This window comes from Liolophura sinensis, chromosome 1, assembly GCF_032854445.1.
Source record: "Liolophura sinensis isolate JHLJ2023 chromosome 1, CUHK_Ljap_v2, whole genome shotgun sequence".
NCBI lineage: Eukaryota > Metazoa > Mollusca > Polyplacophora > Chitonida > Chitonidae > Liolophura > Liolophura sinensis.
The window spans coordinates 15,527,884-15,547,407 of NC_088295.1; the positions used below are offsets into that span (position 1 = coordinate 15,527,884).

The following is a 19,524-nucleotide window of genomic DNA, read 5'->3' on the forward strand; positions in this document are numbered from 1 at the left end:
AGGAAGACCAAACTGTCTTACCATAGATATCCGAATAATGATAAATTCTTGAATTTGGGATTGTTCAAGCTTAAACAGGAAGTCCAAACTGTAAGCAATGTATCAAAATTATTTCATTTATACGACGGCGGCCAGCAGTACGGTTAAAAGAAACCGAACTGCAGTTTGCAGAGCTCCCCACGTAGGCCTACATCTGGGGAAGAAGCTAGCATGAGCTGAACTCACAGCAATTGCAGTGGCTCGTGGATCATTGTTCCGCGCTAGCACGCTAAACGCCTACCTGATATAAGATCAGAGGATAATGAGGCATGACAATTGGGGAAGGACGATATGTTTTTATCGTGGCCATACATGTACATGTATCGTGAATTCAGGGGTATTACAATTGGGGCGCATAGAAACAAATGCTCAGAAACATGTTTGGGGCAGGCCTACCCTTTGTGTAGTACATGTTACTTGGCAGATAGCACTCGGTCATTATTACTCATACTGCAATGGCATTAGCGGTAGCAAATGCTACTAGTGTATTAATTATTACATTATGGGATTTTATTCCACATTCTTGGATAGCTACGTTATGAAAGATTTTACATCCATGAGGTTGAAGAGGTGACCAAGCATTAATTATGGTACATGTATACTTCTCTCAATCAATTTAACTTTTATTAATCGAGGAGACAATTCTGCAAGACCAAAACTGGAGAGGAATAATGAATGGATGATTGGCGTTTCAGTTACGGGTAATTAGGTTTGTGTATGTATACTGTGTCTTCTGATGAGCATTGCGAGTTCATGCTGACAAAGAGCTGCCGCCTCTGAGGTGTCATGTGGAAGACACTAGACATGACACCTCACCTGGTTACCTTATACTAAATCACATTATACTGTCACCGGGCCAACCAATCCATGCTCCAACCCATCAGTGCTGGGTGCCAATTGAGCGAGGCAGCAACAACTACCATTTTTAAAGTCTTTGGTTTGATCTTGGGCCTCCCAACTTCGAGGTGGACGCTCTAACCATTGGGCCACCGAAACGGTCAGCTGGAGGAGATGGGCGAAAAGATACATGTATCAACATCCCCACCCAAAGGTACAGACCTGCCCCTCGGCTCCTTCCCCAATGGTTTTCACTTCAAAAAACTATGAATACCGTCTCTGAAAAACAAATTAACATTTTGGAAAAGTTTGACAAGTCCAACTGAGCATGGGAAAAGATGTTGAAAATGTCATCCAAAACTGTCACTATGTATCCCGCAGTAATTAGGAGTTGGCCGGGTTTGTGAATAAACATGAACTGCCCCCAAGTCTGGCAGTTATGTAACGTGAATGGAAGCGACTACTCGTGAATGATTGAATGGATGAATGAATGAATGAAAGAATTGGTGATTTAATCTAGCATCATTTGACAAACGTGCAGCACGAGATAGGTAAAACCACGCGGCATTTGCCTTTCACATGAACTGAAATAATTCGGAGACTGTATCTTGACAAAATAGAGGCGTTACTGAGAAATATAAAACAAGCCTCAAAAATGAAATTATTTATTTATTTGATTGGTGTTTTACCCCGTACTCAAAATATGTCAATAAGACGGTGGCCAGTATTTGTGATGGGAGGAAACCAGACAGACCCCAGGGAGCCCCACCACCATCTGCAGGTCAAAGATGAAATTTAAATAAATTGTTGACTCATCAATTACTCATTACCATTAAAACCATATTCCCCTTTTTGGAGCTGCTTTTCAGGTATCTTTTAACAATGGATGGTTCAAGTTTCGCTGGTATATCCTTGCAATAAAACACACATTTAGCCCTAATATAAACAGATAGCTACAAGTACGGGGCTAAGCATGTCGCTGTTTATTGTGTTGTATAGGTGCATTCATGCAGTTTTGCTGTAAGACGAAGCTTTAAATTTGGACAGTTTATTTGCTTGATAGTATTGTTGAACACCAAAGACCGATAACCCTTGTTGTGTTCGTGAAGAGTGCTTGAAGACAGGCAATACAGAAATATCATTGAGAATGTGTTTTAAAGCCTATACCTGTCGCCTAAACAAAGAGTTGCATGCCTTACCCAAAAGGTATAAGCTTGAATTAAAGGTGCATCCATAAACGTTAACATGAAGAAAGAATCCATTCCTGCATAATTGTGTAGTTGGTGACAAGACACAGTTCATCCCTCCATTTAACATGTATTCGATACACTTCATAAATCTCGCCAGTGGAGGCAATCCTACATGTTAGCCATGGATTAGTCACCATGTGGACTAACTATGAGAATAACAATCACTATTTTTATGTCCTCTTCCTGACGTCAACACTTTACTTTTTCAAGGTTATAAATGAAGAATTACTTTTACTAATTTGTTTACATCTAGTGTGATAAAGGAAAATGTATATATAGTGTAAGAATTTACGACCAATTAAACTTGCTACAAGTGTGTTGTTTTCCGGTTGGAGCAAGTGTGCCCGGAACCTGGCGAATAGGGAGGCTTTTCTATAATATCTCTCCGGTTTTCTGTTTGGTTTATTGTAGGGTGCATTCTCAGTCAACAACGCGAATTCCGTTACACGAGCTTAAAAAATAGGCTTACTCATTTTAGAAGATTCGCCAGATAGTTATACTGCGCATACACCTATATATTATAGCGGTGAATAGATAGAATATTCTGTGAAGTTTTCCACCATCCATACTTGCTGTCCCAGCTAGAACACATGTATTATACTGAACGTGGAGATATGGGACAAAGAGTGCTTGGCTTTTCCTTGGTTTGTTTGAATATAACCTGAGGAGACCATCAAAGATTTCTGACAAATTGTTTCTGATAACCAAACAAGGTGTAGTGATTATCGTTTTCAATCTCTGTCAGTGTATATTAGAAAGGCTGCTAAAGTTAGAAAGTTCGATAATATGATCTGTGTGTTTCTAATGTGGTGCGTGCTGTGTGCGTTTTGATCTGTCACTACTTGTCAGTACGTTGATAAAAGAAGGTACATAACTGACGTTCCCCCGAACGTGGTGGTGATCGGGACTTAAACAAACACCCGTGGAGTCCCCGTATACTAAGTAGGGCATGGGTCGATAGGGCCTGATTGAACGCCCATAGATTCCTGGCCCGCTCACACAGTAATAGGACGAAGCGTGTGGGATCGGGCCAGTATCCCGTTAACCAAGGACGGTGGAGTGGAACAAAAGGCCCATGACTTTGCTGTGCATGGTCTTATATCGGCTTGCCGAGCTGTGAGCTGGGTGAAGCAGACTGTGAAGCAGTACGAGGCTTGGACATGTCACGAGAGATATGACGGGGTGTGTCCTAGGGCAGGTACTCACATGGGACGGGGAGTTACATACGATCTGAGATCTCCAAGAGTAGCATCCGGCAGCCCAATAGGTGAGTCCTCTTTACACTGACACTTGCCTTCCTTATACACAGCATGGGCAGCCAGCCTGGGGGATAAACGCCTGTGTCCAGCGATGTACCAGGACAGGTGATCTAACAAAGCTAATTTCATAACGTATAAGCTAATTTCATAGCATAACGAGCATGACGATAGGTGACTCAAACGCAAATATTTGTAATATATAGCGTAAGTCAGTTTCATTTTCTACAGCAAACATGCATGTTATTCTGCTGGAAACCCTATCAATGCCAATGTTCATAATGGTCGTGTGTTCAAACCCAGCTATCACTATTTCGGCGGCGGCTTTACCCGTGAGGTACGACAAGGAAGTCATATAGCTGTTTAGCAAATTGCAGGTCCATACGTAACAAATTGCGGGTCCGTATGTAGAAAATTGCCAGTTCGTATGTAGCAAGTTTCATGTTGGTATAGCAAATTTCATGTTCGTATGTAGCAAATTGTAGGTCCGTATGTAGCAAATTACCGGTCCATATGTAGCAAATGGCAGGTCCGTACGTAGCAAATCGTTGTATCGCCCATACGTCAAAGCTGCTTGAGCATTCCTCGCACAATGATGCTTCGTTAATTATTCACGCACATTCTGAGTTACATATTCTCAGGTGTGAAAGTTTAACTAGCCGAAGTTGGTCGGTTAATGACAAGTCTGACTTGACGTGAAGCTCGAGTTTCTGTGGGATGAACGTGGATAATTTGGTGTGCAAAGATTTGGGATACTCAGGTTTGGTATACGTATTGGTGGTGACTTGTTAGGGCTCAGGGTTTGTTTTATCGTACACATCCTTTATACTGGATTCGTGCTTTTGCTTGAAGCTCCTCGTGAATTCCTCAAAGGTTTGTGAGGTAATAGCTAGACGAGCACGCATGTGTTGACTTCTCGGCCAAGACTGTGACTATAAGGAATGGTTGTGACTGTTTTGTGTGGCCTTTCCATTGGGGTAACCTCAGCCGAGATGAGTGTATACCTATGTTGTAAAGGTTGTCATGGTTCACTTGACCTGTATTGTGAAATCATCCTGATATACTGGATATGTGAACATACTATATCGGTGGGTAGGTCAGCGGGTTCGTCCATTGTCGTTGATTGCAATAGTCAGACTTCACAACTCATCGCACAGTGGCGTCATCTCCGTTATAAAACTGCGTTACGTATGAAAAGATGTTCAACTTAAGCAGGGCAATAAACGGTTGAGTTGTTGATTGATCTCTCCTTAAACTAAAACGTTAAATTGGTTATTTTGCCTTCAAATGAGGATTTCGTTGAGATATTCTAGAATAAATGAATACTTCGTCATGCATCATTGTGCAGGACTATACAAGGACGGACATCAATGCTTTATAGTGATGAACAATCATACTGAAGGCAACAAACACCTTCAAGTCAGAACTTTAAATTGTCCGAAGTTCATATAGTTTTCATTTGGACATTCTCTACCTGTATTTATAATTAATAACTACCGAGGCGGACTGATGACAAAGGAGTATGATGATATAATTTAATAATCTTGCTTGGAATTCAGCTAGCCAAGATTGCCATGTTCTATTGATCAGATATATATTGTGTAAACTCTGATATCAGGGAATCATTAATAGGTAACGTATGTATGTCTCACTGAAAAGGGCCAGAATCACATTATTAATCACATTTAACTGTTAAGATAAACTCAGGGATGGTTTTGTGCAAGAGAAAACTGGTCAGAAATAGTCTTCAGAAATCGTCTTAATCTTAATCTTCAGAAATAGTCGATAGCTTCGGCAAGTTAACATCTAGGCCCTAGATCGTGTCAATAAGTGGAGTTGTATAACCAGAAATAACTTCTCTTATGATACCTTCAAACACACAGATAAACATTTAGCGCGAGGTCAGGCATTATAATCCTATAACATTTTATTAACCAAATTTTGCGAGGTAAGTATTTAATCCTGCCCCTTCAGTTTTCAAAACGTGTCTTTCAGAAAGATATTGCGAGAAGGCCACACTAAAACAGTAGAATTCGCGAAATATTTTGCCAACCCGCATGACAGTTGGCGTTTATCTCACCTCTAGGCGACCTCAGGAGGTTTTCAGAATCATACGTCTAGAGATTTACTTTCAATCATATATAAACAATCATATATGTTGTCAGTATATATATGTTGTGATATATTCTTGACAACACCAATCCAAAAAATCAATTCTGATATTTCACCAAAAGAATAAACAAACAAAATTAATCAGAAACGAAATAAAGGCATATTGTACATACATACTCTGTACAGGACATCTATTTTTTTTATCAAAGAAATATTCAAACTGTCCCTTTCGTTGTTATTTGGACCAGATAAAAGACGAACCCGTCAATGAGCTGTGTCTCAACACGCCCAGAGGGTTACGCAATGCGTAAGGCTGATTTCACAGATAAGCTAAAACATTTTCAAACATTTGAGCACGGTGCATTGACATTGGATCTGTTGAGTTATTCATTAGGCAGCACGCCAATTGACCATCTGAGTAGGGAACATTAATGACAGTATGATTCTGTTCGCACGACCGTTTTGAACTAAAGCCTGCTATGCGCGCAACAACATCTTTTTCTTGCGTATGTAATTATATAACTGTGCTGAAAGCTTCTCTTATCTCGCTTCATTCGCCTTATCTTTGAAAGCCCTTATAAATAAATGTGTCACGCAGTCTTAATTGGATTAGAACAAACAATAGTGAATATATATGGTTTTCAATATGCAAATGACACAAGACCAATATATACTATAGGATAACCCTCAACGCAACCTATATTTGATTAACATAATAAGGTACTATACTATACTATACTATACTATACTATACTATACCCTAAGATAAACGCAATTGACTGACATTCACCATTTAATTCACTAGATATAATTCAAATTTGAAAGCGATTGTATGGAATTTGATTAGATTATATTCTTTGAGTGCGGTGTAAAAGACCCACCAAAACAAAATAAACAAACAGGCCGGCTGTTTACGACATATTTACTTTCAGTAGACCTAACTATAGATATATGCTTGACATGTTTATTAAATTTTATATGCATGTAAAAACTTGTGTTGATTATGCTATGGACTTTTTCTGTACTTGTACGTCATCAAGAGCATCGAAGGGGAGGGTGAAGGAGACAGCAACTAATATTGCTTGACGAGGATGGCGTCACAGGCACAATTGCGCGTACTCGTTGATATATACTCGGGCTATAATAGTGAACAGTGTTGGCGCCTGGCAATGCCAGGCTGGTCGTGGATGGCGGAAGGATGTCTACAACATAGGCTAACCATGCTGTTTTCATGCAGTACCAGCAACTGTAAATCAATTAAATGAATTACTGACATTGATTTAAGAAGTAAATTCTTTTTGGCACGACATCCCCATACCCATAAATACTGTGTCGTTTGGCAGTGGGTTAAATTAGTCACGATGATTGACAGAATATTTGTGTTCTGCAACAGTTTCGAGACACATAGGATACCTTTTTAATATATTTTGTCAGTTTTATAATGGGTCTCTCTATCAAGCGAGATAATAGCACGCATCTCGCACAAGCACGTAATAGTAGTTGATGAAAGGTGAAAATGATGTGACGGTTTGTTGCATAATTTAAATATATGCTTTCGTTTCGCATGAAAACGAAACTTTCGCTTTTGGAACTGAAATATTTTGCCAAGGATGATTAATTTTTGTGTCGAGATAGAAATATTGATGTTAATAAGTAGATTTGCATGCTTCCTTGATTTTCCAGTACATGTGGATCTAAATGCTTCGTTTAATGATCCATTTTAGCGTTTGTTAGCATTTCTGTTAGCAGTGGCCAATATACTACACCTTGGTATTGCGTGCGAGGAATGATAACGACATGAGCATATCGGCTTCTAATAGACATCATTATTCAGAGGCCCTGATAGCATTATCTATGATGATACATAGGGATATGATCATTGTTAGCCCCAATTCATCGCGGTTCAATCTCTGCATATCAACTTATCGATTGCTGAAATCCTTTAGCCGTATCAATGGTTTGAAAGGCAATTGACATCTCCGCTACATCTTGTTTGTCGAGTACAAATGCGACATATATATTTATAATGGCCGCAACAGAACAAAATAGAAGGCTAGCCTAACGCCTACATCAACTTTGGGAAGGTAATGGAATATGTGATGTTTTTGCTCGAATTTGAAAACAAACCACTATAAGCCCTCTGAAAAATATGATTTTTAATAGATATTGATATCATGATGTATCTTTCATGTGTAATGAAGTAACTAAACAATCCAGTCAAGGTGACAAGCAACATATTAGTTCTTTAACACGAGCCTTCGCCATATCACACAGAATTAGCTTTTATAGAGTTTTAAAAGGTAATTATGGATTTCCTTTTCTCTTGAAGCTAATTCACAGTGTCTGTACTTCGTATATTTAGTTCACAATTGCCATATCACTTGAAGCTAATTCACAGTGTCTGTACTTCATATATGTAGTTCACAATTGCCATATCCCTTGAAGCTAATTCACAATGTCTGTACTTCGTATATGTAGTTCACAATTGCTATATCCCTTGAAGCTAGTTCACATTTTCTATATTTAATTCAGAACTTTTGTACCTCCTATAAAATACATGTTGTTCAGAATTTCTTTATCTCTTGCAGCTTTTGTAGTTAACATATTAACAGTACACACATTTACATGGGTAACGCGCATGGACATGTTCCTTGGACATCAGTATAATCAAACACACCAACTCATCACTTAATTGACCGTAAACTGACCGTGTCATGGAAGTATTGAACGTTTCAGAAACGTTAAGCCTTACAGGTTTATTAGAAACCTGGCCATATAAATTGTTAGGATCACAAAAATGTAAAACGGTAAGTAGACCCATTCACCAGAATCTATCTTATCTCATTGGACATATCCACCATCATTGTTAATAATGGCACATAAAGTCCTGATAATCAATGACCAGAGATTGCTAAAAACTGTGACGCGTGTCCTTATTACATTCATCTGCGGTATGTAGAACGATCTTTAATTAGGTCTCCGAGATGCGGTTGTTTGCAGATATGGCTATAGCAACCACATCAACGATGTCAATTGCTTGTCAAAACATTGTATCACTGATGTGGTAAGTGGAGTGTGATCATGGTATTTCGTCCTCTTCGAGGCATGCGCATAACAGACCCAACGATTTAGGATAATTTTGTCGCAGCATATGCTTGTTTCGGAAAATATATTATAGGTTAAATGAAGTTTTTATGAGAGACCTGAAACAGCTTGGATAAGACCAGCAAGATGCACCATAATTTTCATTCCTAATTCCACTCTTATCTACAAGCGACTAAACTATGGATGTGTAAGACCATATACAAAATAATGTGCTTGTATCTAAGTCAGATAAGGTACCAGAATTAGTTCAAACGATTTCTGTACAAATATATATACTAACTCACAGGTCAGGTATATATTGTCAGGTTTTTAGGTGCAAGTGGAACACGTGATTTGGTTGTTGACAGCATATGGCCTATTTGATTTGTGGCTGCTGAAGACATGCTGTAATGCAGGGCAGTATGATATCAGGGTGATTGTTCACTGTAACATTGTCCTCATATTATACATTGTAAATCAATGAGGTTTATAAAAATAGGATTTCAGCGGGCAATACATAATCCCAATATTATGTCCCAGTTTTTAGGAATAAAAACTCATAGTTTTAGCTTTAATGTTTATTTATGTTTTATGATTATTTAACCAATCATGATATGATTATTCAACCAGTCATGATATGATTATTCAACCAATCATGATATGATTATTCAACCAGTCATGATATGATTATTCAACCAATCATGATATAATTATTCAACCAGTCATGATATGATTATTCAACCAATCATGATATAATTCCAAACATATCCATCAAAATTTACTTGGTGTTATATGTTGGTTGTGTATTAGTTAAATCAAATATCACGTCCACCTGTTTTGTCTGATGGATTATATTGCATCCCGACGATATTACGAAAGTCGGCAACAATTCCTTAGAAGTGAAAGTGTATATCTGTTTTACTTACTGACATGCATAGAACGCAAATATATGTATTTGGACGAAGAATTATCGATTTAATCCCAATAGCTGTGTTCAATAAAACGCCTTTGGTGTTTAATATTTCGGTTATTAAAAACCAACAATTATTAGAGTAAACAAGCTGATTTATCCATTTTTTAACGGCCACGTCCAGCAAACATTCATCACAAAATGTCGAGTGCGAGTGTTTACAGAGATCTAGCTAAGCTCTTCAAGTCTGTGTACATGGGAATTGGATTCACAGTTCATTGTGTTCAACAGGTCTAAGTCTTCAACGCATTCAAATCGGGACGGACTTATACTTAATTTCCCAATGTCCACTGTCTCGACTGTTGGAAAAAAGTCCGCTTTGGTCAGTACTCAAGTCTCGGAACATTCAGCCCATTCATAAAGATATCACGCGGACAACTGATTTTCTCCCAGTTAGGCTTAAACTGTATGGAAAACACAAATTGTGGGATCTTAAGTCTCATTTAAGTAAATTGTACTTTGAAATATTGTGACTTTGTTAAAATTTTCTCGTAAACGTTTACCGAAAAAGGTGCAGCTTAGCTTCACATAAAAGCGTACGTTTACTTTTGTAATGTATATAGCTTGGTATACTTTTACCGGTCAACTGTAAACCTTTACTGAAGCATTTACTAAAAAAAAAAATGCAGCATATATATTTGTAGACCTCATTCTTGCATGCTGCAGTCGGCTTACAGGCCTATTTGCTTTAGGAAAGTAGTGATTTAATATACATAATTTAACAAAACACATTCATCTTAAATGGCCAAATGTAAACGTTCAGTTATTTGGGTGGAGAGTGAGATATACCCGTACCCGAACATGTGCATGTTTACTGACCCTTACTTACCCAATGTATCCGATTACTATTTCAAGTAAAAACACCTTAGTAGTTCATCGTATAAATGTGGAATGTTTGCTATACGAGGTAAACAGTTACACAATATATGTAAACGTACACAGCATTTGCTGAACGTTTACTAGAAATTCTACCAGTGCAGTTGCCGAAAAGCCCACCAATAATTAAGAATTTAGCAGCCACCTATCATGTATTGTGGCGGACACCTTAAACATGCGGAAACACACAGTTTTATACAGGTATATGTTGTGAGTTGTACAAATACTAAGGAATAGGTATATCCATTCCGTGCTGAAAATTTATATTTCTCTTCTGATCAGTACCGTGAATATAGCCCAAAACCAACTGTGACACTACTAGGTAAGTAGTGTCCAAGCTAGTTTTGGGATAACTTCCGGATATCGCAATGACATAAGTAAATATCGGCATGTACCCTAAATCAGCAACTTTTCGCATATGAAAGAGCAACTTTCAGTGCAATTTATGCATATTTAGACCATTTTTTTTTACATATTTTTGATTTTTGAAACAAAACTACAGTGGTTGTCTTGGCCAGTTTTAAGGCGTCGCAAAAAGTATGATTTTATCACTGAAAACAGAATAATGCCTTCAGAATATGCAAGCATGCCGAAAGGTTGAAGAATTACAGTATATGTTGTTCATGTTATAACCCTATGCCTTGCGGAGGTAAAGGAAGCGATATCAGAACAGAATAATGCCATCAGGATGTTCTTGAATACACACTTTGCAAACTTTGGCCTTCCTGAATTATGTATGTTGTCATACTATAGCAGTACCAACCCACCCTTTGCCGAAATGTGGAAGTTGATGGCCTCCAAATGCAACAAAGAATGACAGGTATTAGGCATTTCTTTCAGGAGATTTGTCGAACAAATTGGATTTATTACCACAAGGAGAGATATGTAGGCATAAATACACGTCACATGTAGGATAGTTCGGTATATTGCGATCCAAGTAATTATGGCCAATTAACAGTGTCAAAATTCAAGCTATCAAGGCGGCGTGTATGGAAACGACCTTTGTACCAATACAACAGTAATGAAATTTGTCATCTAGACTGGTATACACGTGTCGTGTGCAGACTTTCTGGTTATTCTTCAGACAGAAAAATACTCTAACTGAGGTAAGTTGACAAGAGGCTGTATTTCACTGGTTATGTGTGACCGTTTGCCAACCATCATGGCTGCTCTGGTTTTACTCTCTATGGTATAGTCTTTTATTTATATTCCTACAGGAAATCCAAATTATGGATTTTTCGTTATTTTCACACGAGATTGGCTATTGTGTACAGTGAGATCACTTCTGACATCATGATTGAAAGAAGTGTACTGTCAGTGTCGAGGTAGTGGTTCCATAATGGTTGACCATGCGAAATATTCTTCTCGGCATAAGCTTAGCGACCGTGTGAACAATACACTTACGAATTTCACGGGTTTTCTTTGGGAGGACCGTTGCTAGTCACAACATGGGACATGTGTATTCCGTTGCTGAACTGAATAAAATTGTACACGAGGTTTACCACAATGTTGAGTATAGAAGTGCAGTGAAGCCATATTTGCAACAATACGTCAGTAAGGAACTGCTGTTCATGCAGTTTTGTAAAATGTATCCCCAGCATGCTTCACATTTTGTAGAGCTTTGAATGTAGGGATTATTGGAGGTTTGAGTTGGCCTAATGCCATTCGTCTCTGGACAGGACAATACAAGGCAACGCCAGGTCTGCACTCACACGAAAGCTCACACGAAATCTTATACGACTAAGTATAGATATGTGAATATACCTATATATATATATATATATATATATATATATATATATATATATATATATATATATAATATATATATATATATATATATATATAGGTCAACCAGACAGATACAACATATGCATGTATACGCTGTACACATATGTGTCACTTATGCCGACTTAAATCATGTGTCATTTTTCTGTGGAATTCATGGTTTCATTTGGGATTGACTGGCATGCTCTGGAATCCTCAGACTAGGATGCGTGGTGAGATGATGGAATATGCCCTTTCCACAACTCTGGTGCAATTTAAGTTGTCTTAAATTTATGACGGATTCTATCTTACAAAGACTGGCTGTGGAGGGTTGTGTTGACGGGGGATGTGGGTGGAGGATTGTGGTGGGGATGGGGGGTGGGGTGGCGGTGGTGTTTGGGGGTGTTCAGTTCCAGTTCATACTGGCTTCCTCTTCGGCCGCACGTGGAAAGGTCGGACAGCAACCTGTGGATGGTCGTGGGCTCTGCCCGGTTTCCTTTCACAAAACGGTGGCCACCGTCGTATAAGGAAAATATTCTTGAGTACCTCGTAAAACCCCGGTCAAATAAATAATAAATACAAAAGACTGGGGGGTTCGCACTGTGTTATAATGCCCTTGTTGGTGTTGGCAGATCCAAACATAAGATACATGCATAGTGACTAATTAAGTGCAGTGGGTTTCACGATGTATGAAACCCAGATTGCTAGGCCTGGGTGATGTTATTCTCAGCAGTTCAGAGTCGCGTTCGCATATCTTTGAATATGGCATGAGTCGCTAAATCATAAATTATCATATTAATTTATTTGACAACCATTCTCTCAATGGTTTTAAATATTACATTAATTGCGCTTAGAATATTTAAATAAATTGATTCACGTGAAAGGTGGTGTAGTCATTACTAGATAACGTTAATGCTTAGTTTACTGTCTCATCAAAAAGTATCCTGCCTGTCATTAGGATGTGTTATTCCACCTTTTCTTTGTTGAGTTTCCTTCGTCAAATGGCTCTAAACAATGAAGGGAATGTGTCAGACGAAAATATTAATACATCCGCATTTAACCCATTAACAGTCGCTTACTTTTGTGAAGTCAATGGCTTGTTTTTAGAAAGGTCATTGCATTATGCGTGCATGTTTGAGCTGGCATGCAGCATTCGTAAGATCAATGTTCCTGAATTGTATATAAACAAACGAAACATGATTTCCCAAGGGTGCTCTGCCCGTGCTGTGCGACTACCCATTCTCCAGACTACCGATATTTCACCGGTTCTGCCGTTGTTACATATCACGTGGAGCGTAACGCCAACCCATCAAACTGACTTTTTGACCGTCACAGCACGTCCGGTGATGCTGTAGCTACTACCTGGTCTGTCAGTAGGCCTCTGTCCTTTTTTAAAACCGTTACTTGGCTGTGTCGGATATGAGGCGAATTCATAGATTGAAGCGTGTGTATGCCATAAACATAACACAGTTCAACCTTCTAGAAGTATCTTCCAGAGAATGAAAGCCTAAAGAAATGTCACATGAATCATTAGATGAATATATAAGCAAGATACAACTTTGAATCCAAGCTAATACAATCATTAGACGGACATGTAACCAAGATACAACTTTGAATCCAAGCTAATACAAGCATTAGATGAATATGTAACCAAGATAATACAACCATTAGATGAATATGTAATCAAGATACAACTTTGAATCCAAGCTAATACAAGAATTAGATGAATATGTAACCAAGATACAACTTTGAATCCAAGCTAACAGAAACATCCGATGAATGTATGATCGAGGTACATCCTTGAATCAAAGCTTATGAAATTTTTAGATGAAAATGTTTAACCAAGACATATCTTTGAATCTGTGCCAACGGAACCATTCGATGAATATTTATATGTCCTGTTGTATTATAATGAACATTCATAAGCCTATGCCATGCACACGTATTTTAGTTCATGGTCGTGGGTTTTCCCCGGGCTCTGCCAGGTTTCCTCCCACCATAATGCTGGCCGCAGTCGTATAAGTGAAATATTCTTGAGTGCGGCGTAAAACACCAGTCAAATAAATGAATGAATAAATAAATAGATATTTAAGTTCAAAACCCAACTTTGCCATATCACATTATTATGTTAAAGTCGTAAGTATGCTGTAAATTATGCAATAACGGGTGTAGATCATAACCATTGACCAGTAGTGTCTTTGATAGGAGATATACTTGCGTGCAAATACATGTGTATTTAGTGTATTATACACACAGTTATAAAAGAGATTTTAGTCATGCTTGTTGACCTGCATTTCGTCTTGCAAGTAGCGTGATTGTGCCTCATCAACCTTGCACCATTGGTGTTGACGTAATTCTGCATACGCCAGTAATCAATATAGTTGTGAAGGTTGTGGGATACGGATTTGGCTTGGCGTCGTTCGGGAGCTCGCCATAACCCATCGATTGCTCTTTACACATGCTTTATATATGTATTAATCCACATGCAATTTGGCTATTCTTATGCAATGAGCCAGTCGCTGGTAGGATAGTTTATGAGCTGCAGGGTGCCGATAAGTACGGTGCATTGGTGAGAATGACAGTAACTGTTAATGAGCTGCCAGGACACGTACCGATTTTTAGAACTAATATAATTTTGGATGTCAAAAGTTTGCTTGTAGGAATATACTGTGGTCGTGACATTTCTACAGTGTTACAAGAACTGTGATGTTGAACTGCCTTCCACTCTGGTTTCCTCCATCCGTAAATTCTAATTGACCGTCTTCATGTAAGTGAAAAATTCCTAAGCACGGTGTTGAACACTAATCAAACAATCAGTCAGTCAATCAATCAATCATTTGATCGATCTCCATCTTGTTTGTTTTAGATGTCCGAGGAAGAGGGTATGCAGACTCACTGTTGCTGCTGTGTTTCAGGGGTTCTCCTCACCTTTCTCGGAATTTCGCTGCTTTCCACAGGCATCTCTATGGTCCTGGATTATGGCGCCTTCGACGTGAGCTCTCTGCCCTCGGGCTGGCAGAGCTCCGATGGGCAGCGGAATCTCGGTATTATTCTGATCTTTGCAGCTGTTCTGTCTCTCACCATCAGTGTGGTGGCCAGTGTGCTGTTCTTTACCAGTTGTTACAAGGGTCGCACAGGGTCACATGACAGCGAGACGGGAGCCAAGGGACCTAACCCCGTAGAGGAATCGCCATCAAAGCTAAGTGTTGTGGTAACTGTGGCAAAACCCTCTGATACGACATCGACTAGGTCGTCACATCGCCGCAGCAAAGGGAAGCATGGCAGGAAAAAATCACGAAAGCAGGCCCTCGTTCAGTTGGAGACTCACCACGAGAGTATAGAGGAACACTATGATTACCCGCAAGGCAGAGACACTCGCAGCGCTAAAAGACGCTCCGCCAATTCCGCGCATTTACGAGAAACACAGAAGCTAGAATCTGGCTGCGCCGTACTACCTGATCACATGGACGGCGGGTCAGACGCGGTCAAACCTGTCACTAATCTACCCCCTTTACTCATAGCTTCTGCACCGGAGGAGTTCTCCATCAATGATGCTGACAATACTAGCTTAGCCAAATTCAACGAACCGGAAGTGTTTCGGTTAAGTCCAGAGAGAATGTCCAGTGAGGGCAGTGTGTCTATCATTGCCTCCAGCAGTACTGAAGACACTGTCCGTCCATGGCCCAGTCCGCGCGATACTGCACAGCAGGAAACGTTTGACAGAGAACTGTCTGATATCCTCAAGTGAGTCAGTTTCCATGTCCCCTGTTCAAACCTGGAAGTTCTGGACCAAGCAATCTGTGATAATATGGACGCCATGCGTCTGTCTCCGACCAAGTGTGATCTCACCACATCCATATCCCAAACAAGGTGCTAAAACAAACAAGTAAAACGTCTGTAAAACCGGCCTGACTAAATTGTACCTTTTTGTAGGAAGTTTATAGGAATATGGATTTGGCTAGTCGCCGGTCGGTAGATCGCCATAACCCATCGATTGTCCCTTATACATGCTTCATTTACGAATTAATCGATATGCGAATTGGCCAATCTTATGCAATGGTTCTTGAAAAAAAACACATGTCCTTGTCACTGGCATGCGAAACATTTTGGACATGCATTGGAAGGCCGAGTAAAATTCCACACGTCATGCCAAAGCAATTTGTAAAGTTGCGGGGGATTACATTCAGCTGTAAATTTAGCTTGATTTTCCGTTACCGGTGACTGCGAAGTGCCCGTATATATACGGGCTTTGAAATATACCACTCCTGATACCACTCCTGTTTGACAAGATCATAATTTTACGACCAAAAGCTGAACGGTTATGTAGTTCAGTTTGTTGACTGCTTGTATACTACGCACAGCTGATTTTACATAGGTTTAAGATCAGTTATTAATTATTAATATTTGGTACAAGTTGTTAGTATTCTTGAATTTATTTCCTTTTTTGTGATCGCCAACTTCGTCGTTAAAATTTGATAAACAGGGTACTGGATGATCTCCTTGTGGTCTTTTATTGTCTACGCCTTTCCGTATGACGTATGTGGGCAATTATTGGTTGTAATACATGTGTTCAGCGTTTTGAACCTGTTTCAGTCACGCTATGTAAACAAGTAAAGAAAGAAAACTGTCTAGCGAGTTAGATCTTATACATTTAGACACATGCAAAGGGCAACCCCACAATGCTGCTCACTCCGGTGTCACGTGATACAACGAGGTCGTCGCCAAATCGATGAAGACATGCTCACGCCCGCACCGACAGCGCACAGAATGGCCCGGAAGCGATAAACGTTGTCCAGGGATACCAAATGTAAACAGTACTGTATAGCTGAAAACACAAGCAGTCACAAAAATTATTTTACGTTCCATTTCTCAGATTAGACAGTGGTTTGTACAAAAGATCAGATTAATCTATAAATCTCCATTGGTGATACTATTCAGGTATGAAGTGTGGTTTCTATATGTATCTCTAAAGAAACGGGCTATTTTGTTTTTTCCTTTTTTGTTTTTGTTTCTTTGTTTTTGTTTTCAAAGAACTTTCACACATTACATGTCTGCATACACCAGCACTAAACGAACCAGTTCTTATCAACAATATGTCATTTATGCGCAAGTCTGTCTAATATGTATATCCGGATAGTTCTATAGGCAGTCATTCAGGATTTTATTCAGGCAACTAATTCGTACGGCTTACTGCACTGTTAATTAGTCACACAGAGCATTATTCATTTTACGAAAACATATTGCCTTTACAACAATAAACAATTTACAACACTAAACACATAAGTTGTTATAGTAGTTACAGAGTAAAGAAGAGACACTGATCAGTTTAATCTATGCCATTCTGGTATTTATTTCAATGCATTTTTAATTACCGGTACCCTTTTGGAGTGTCGAAACTCCACGATAGTTTTAATTCTATCAACGTTCAATTCTGCAGTTCCTGTTTAGCATGTGGACAAACTTGTTGATACACGTCTTAATGTTTTGTTTCGATCATTCAGTGGTTTAAATATGTCGGTAGCCATTGTTTCGCTGTAGTGACCTCAGTAAAATATTTAGCTGTGCACATTCAGCTAAAATTACATGTCCAGTATTGTTTTGGTGGGGAAAAAAGACGGTGAGAGCTGTCGCCCTTTATGACCGCAGTTGTTTGTTCTGTGCAGTCTTACCAAATGAGACCTAGGATTTTACCAAATTCCTATAACCTACACCAAAGATCACAACAACCCCGCTGACTTACATTTATTAACTGTACTTGAACTCTTTATCAATGTCAAATGTCAAAAGCTTAATAAATTAAACGATACGCAATTTTCAGATGGTTATTCAACGTGGAGTACTTATTTGTAGTGGATGTTTATTTGTTCACGTGCAAACGTGTTTACTGCACTCGTACAGGACCCCGGGCTAAAGTATTGCTCGAAGATTGCATTTCTAGGGTAGTCGTATATAGGGTAACGCTCAACCACTGTTAATATGTAACAAAGTTGTCATTTTCATATGTGATAATTATATTTTTTGAGCACATTTTATTTTACCATCGTTTTCTAGGTCTTGTGGATAGAATAGCATTGCTCATCAAATATACTGCTGTTATGTACATGTACAATGAAAATATTTGTCACTGAGTTTTACTCGTTATATCATTAATTTGACAGTGTTCAATGTGAGCCAGTGTGATAACGAAACAAATGAACAAATCGTTAGTCCCAATAGGCCTGCTGATGTTTTTTTTTTCTCATCTCTATTTTGGAGTTCTTTTTGAGAGTACCTTGTTTTATTTTTCCTTGTGAATCAAAATCGCAGAATACTTTCTATCAGTGTAAGCGTGTGTAAAATGTGCTCGTATTGCTGAAGGTGTCATGGCAGTTTCCGGAGACGTTTAAAGAGTTCTATAATGTCAATGCAAAATATGTATTTATTAATTCTACTTTTTACAGTATTTCGGTGATACAGCTATATGTGATATCTCATCCGTCCACATGAATTAATTGTTTTTTCACAGTAATGATGTTTCATAAAATATATATTCCCGAGTTTAGTAAACAAACTGCTTTGTATCGAACATGGGATTACGATATTCCAAGTATCTACTAGTATTTACTGATAGATGTTGGTATATAGGATCACAGTTTCCTGTGCATATTGATAATCAAATTAGCTTTGCTTCTTATTTATTTGCTGTCGGTTAGACCACCATTGATCTGTCAGCTAGTAAATTTCAGATGCTTATACATGCTTAAAGAAAATCTTGAATATGTCTACGCAAATAATAAAAGATTACGAAGAACGTCTTTGTTATAATGTAATGTTATTTCATATTTTTGTAGATGATTGCATCTCTTTTGAGTTTTTAAAGTTGTTTATTTGTTTTGCTTTTTATTTGACTTCTTTCTGTGGCCTAATTGGAGCAAGATCCGAATAAAATTTGTGATGCTCAAACTTGTCTTCTTGGGTTTTGATTTAGTTTGTAAATTCTTGGGTTTACTGCAACGAATTATTTAAAGCGAGAGGAATGGGGAGCATCAGGCAATATGCAGGTGAACTGAATGCATGAGGCTTTCGTTACAGTAAAAGAATAGGTACATAGAAGGTAGTGAAAGGAAAAGCCCTCAAATCGAAGGAGGCATCACTAAACAGACCACTTAAAACTATGTATAAATATGCTTTAATTTACTTTTTTAGGTTTTTGTGAAAAGAGTGAAAGACGTTCAAACATTTGAATTCTATGGTGGGCTTTATGAAACATATTATCAGAGGTTAGTAACTCTGACGTCACAGAAAGTTTATCCAACTCTAATCACGACACTGAATGTTGGAATAATTTTGTTTT

General features: G+C 38.6%; 1 protein-coding gene across 1 annotated transcript; it reads left to right on the forward strand.

The window, feature by feature from the left end:
* The first annotated feature begins 3,156 nt into the window (after positions 1–3,156).
* Positions 3,157–19,097, forward strand: LOC135482008 (uncharacterized). Its single transcript, XM_064761817.1, has 2 exons — positions 3,157–3,393; positions 15,058–19,097. Exon 2 carries the CDS (start codon positions 15,058–15,060, stop codon positions 15,937–15,939), a length of 882 nt encoding a protein of 293 aa, XP_064617887.1. The 5' UTR covers positions 3,157–3,393; the 3' UTR covers positions 15,940–19,097.
* The last annotated feature ends 427 nt before the right edge of the window (positions 19,098–19,524 follow it).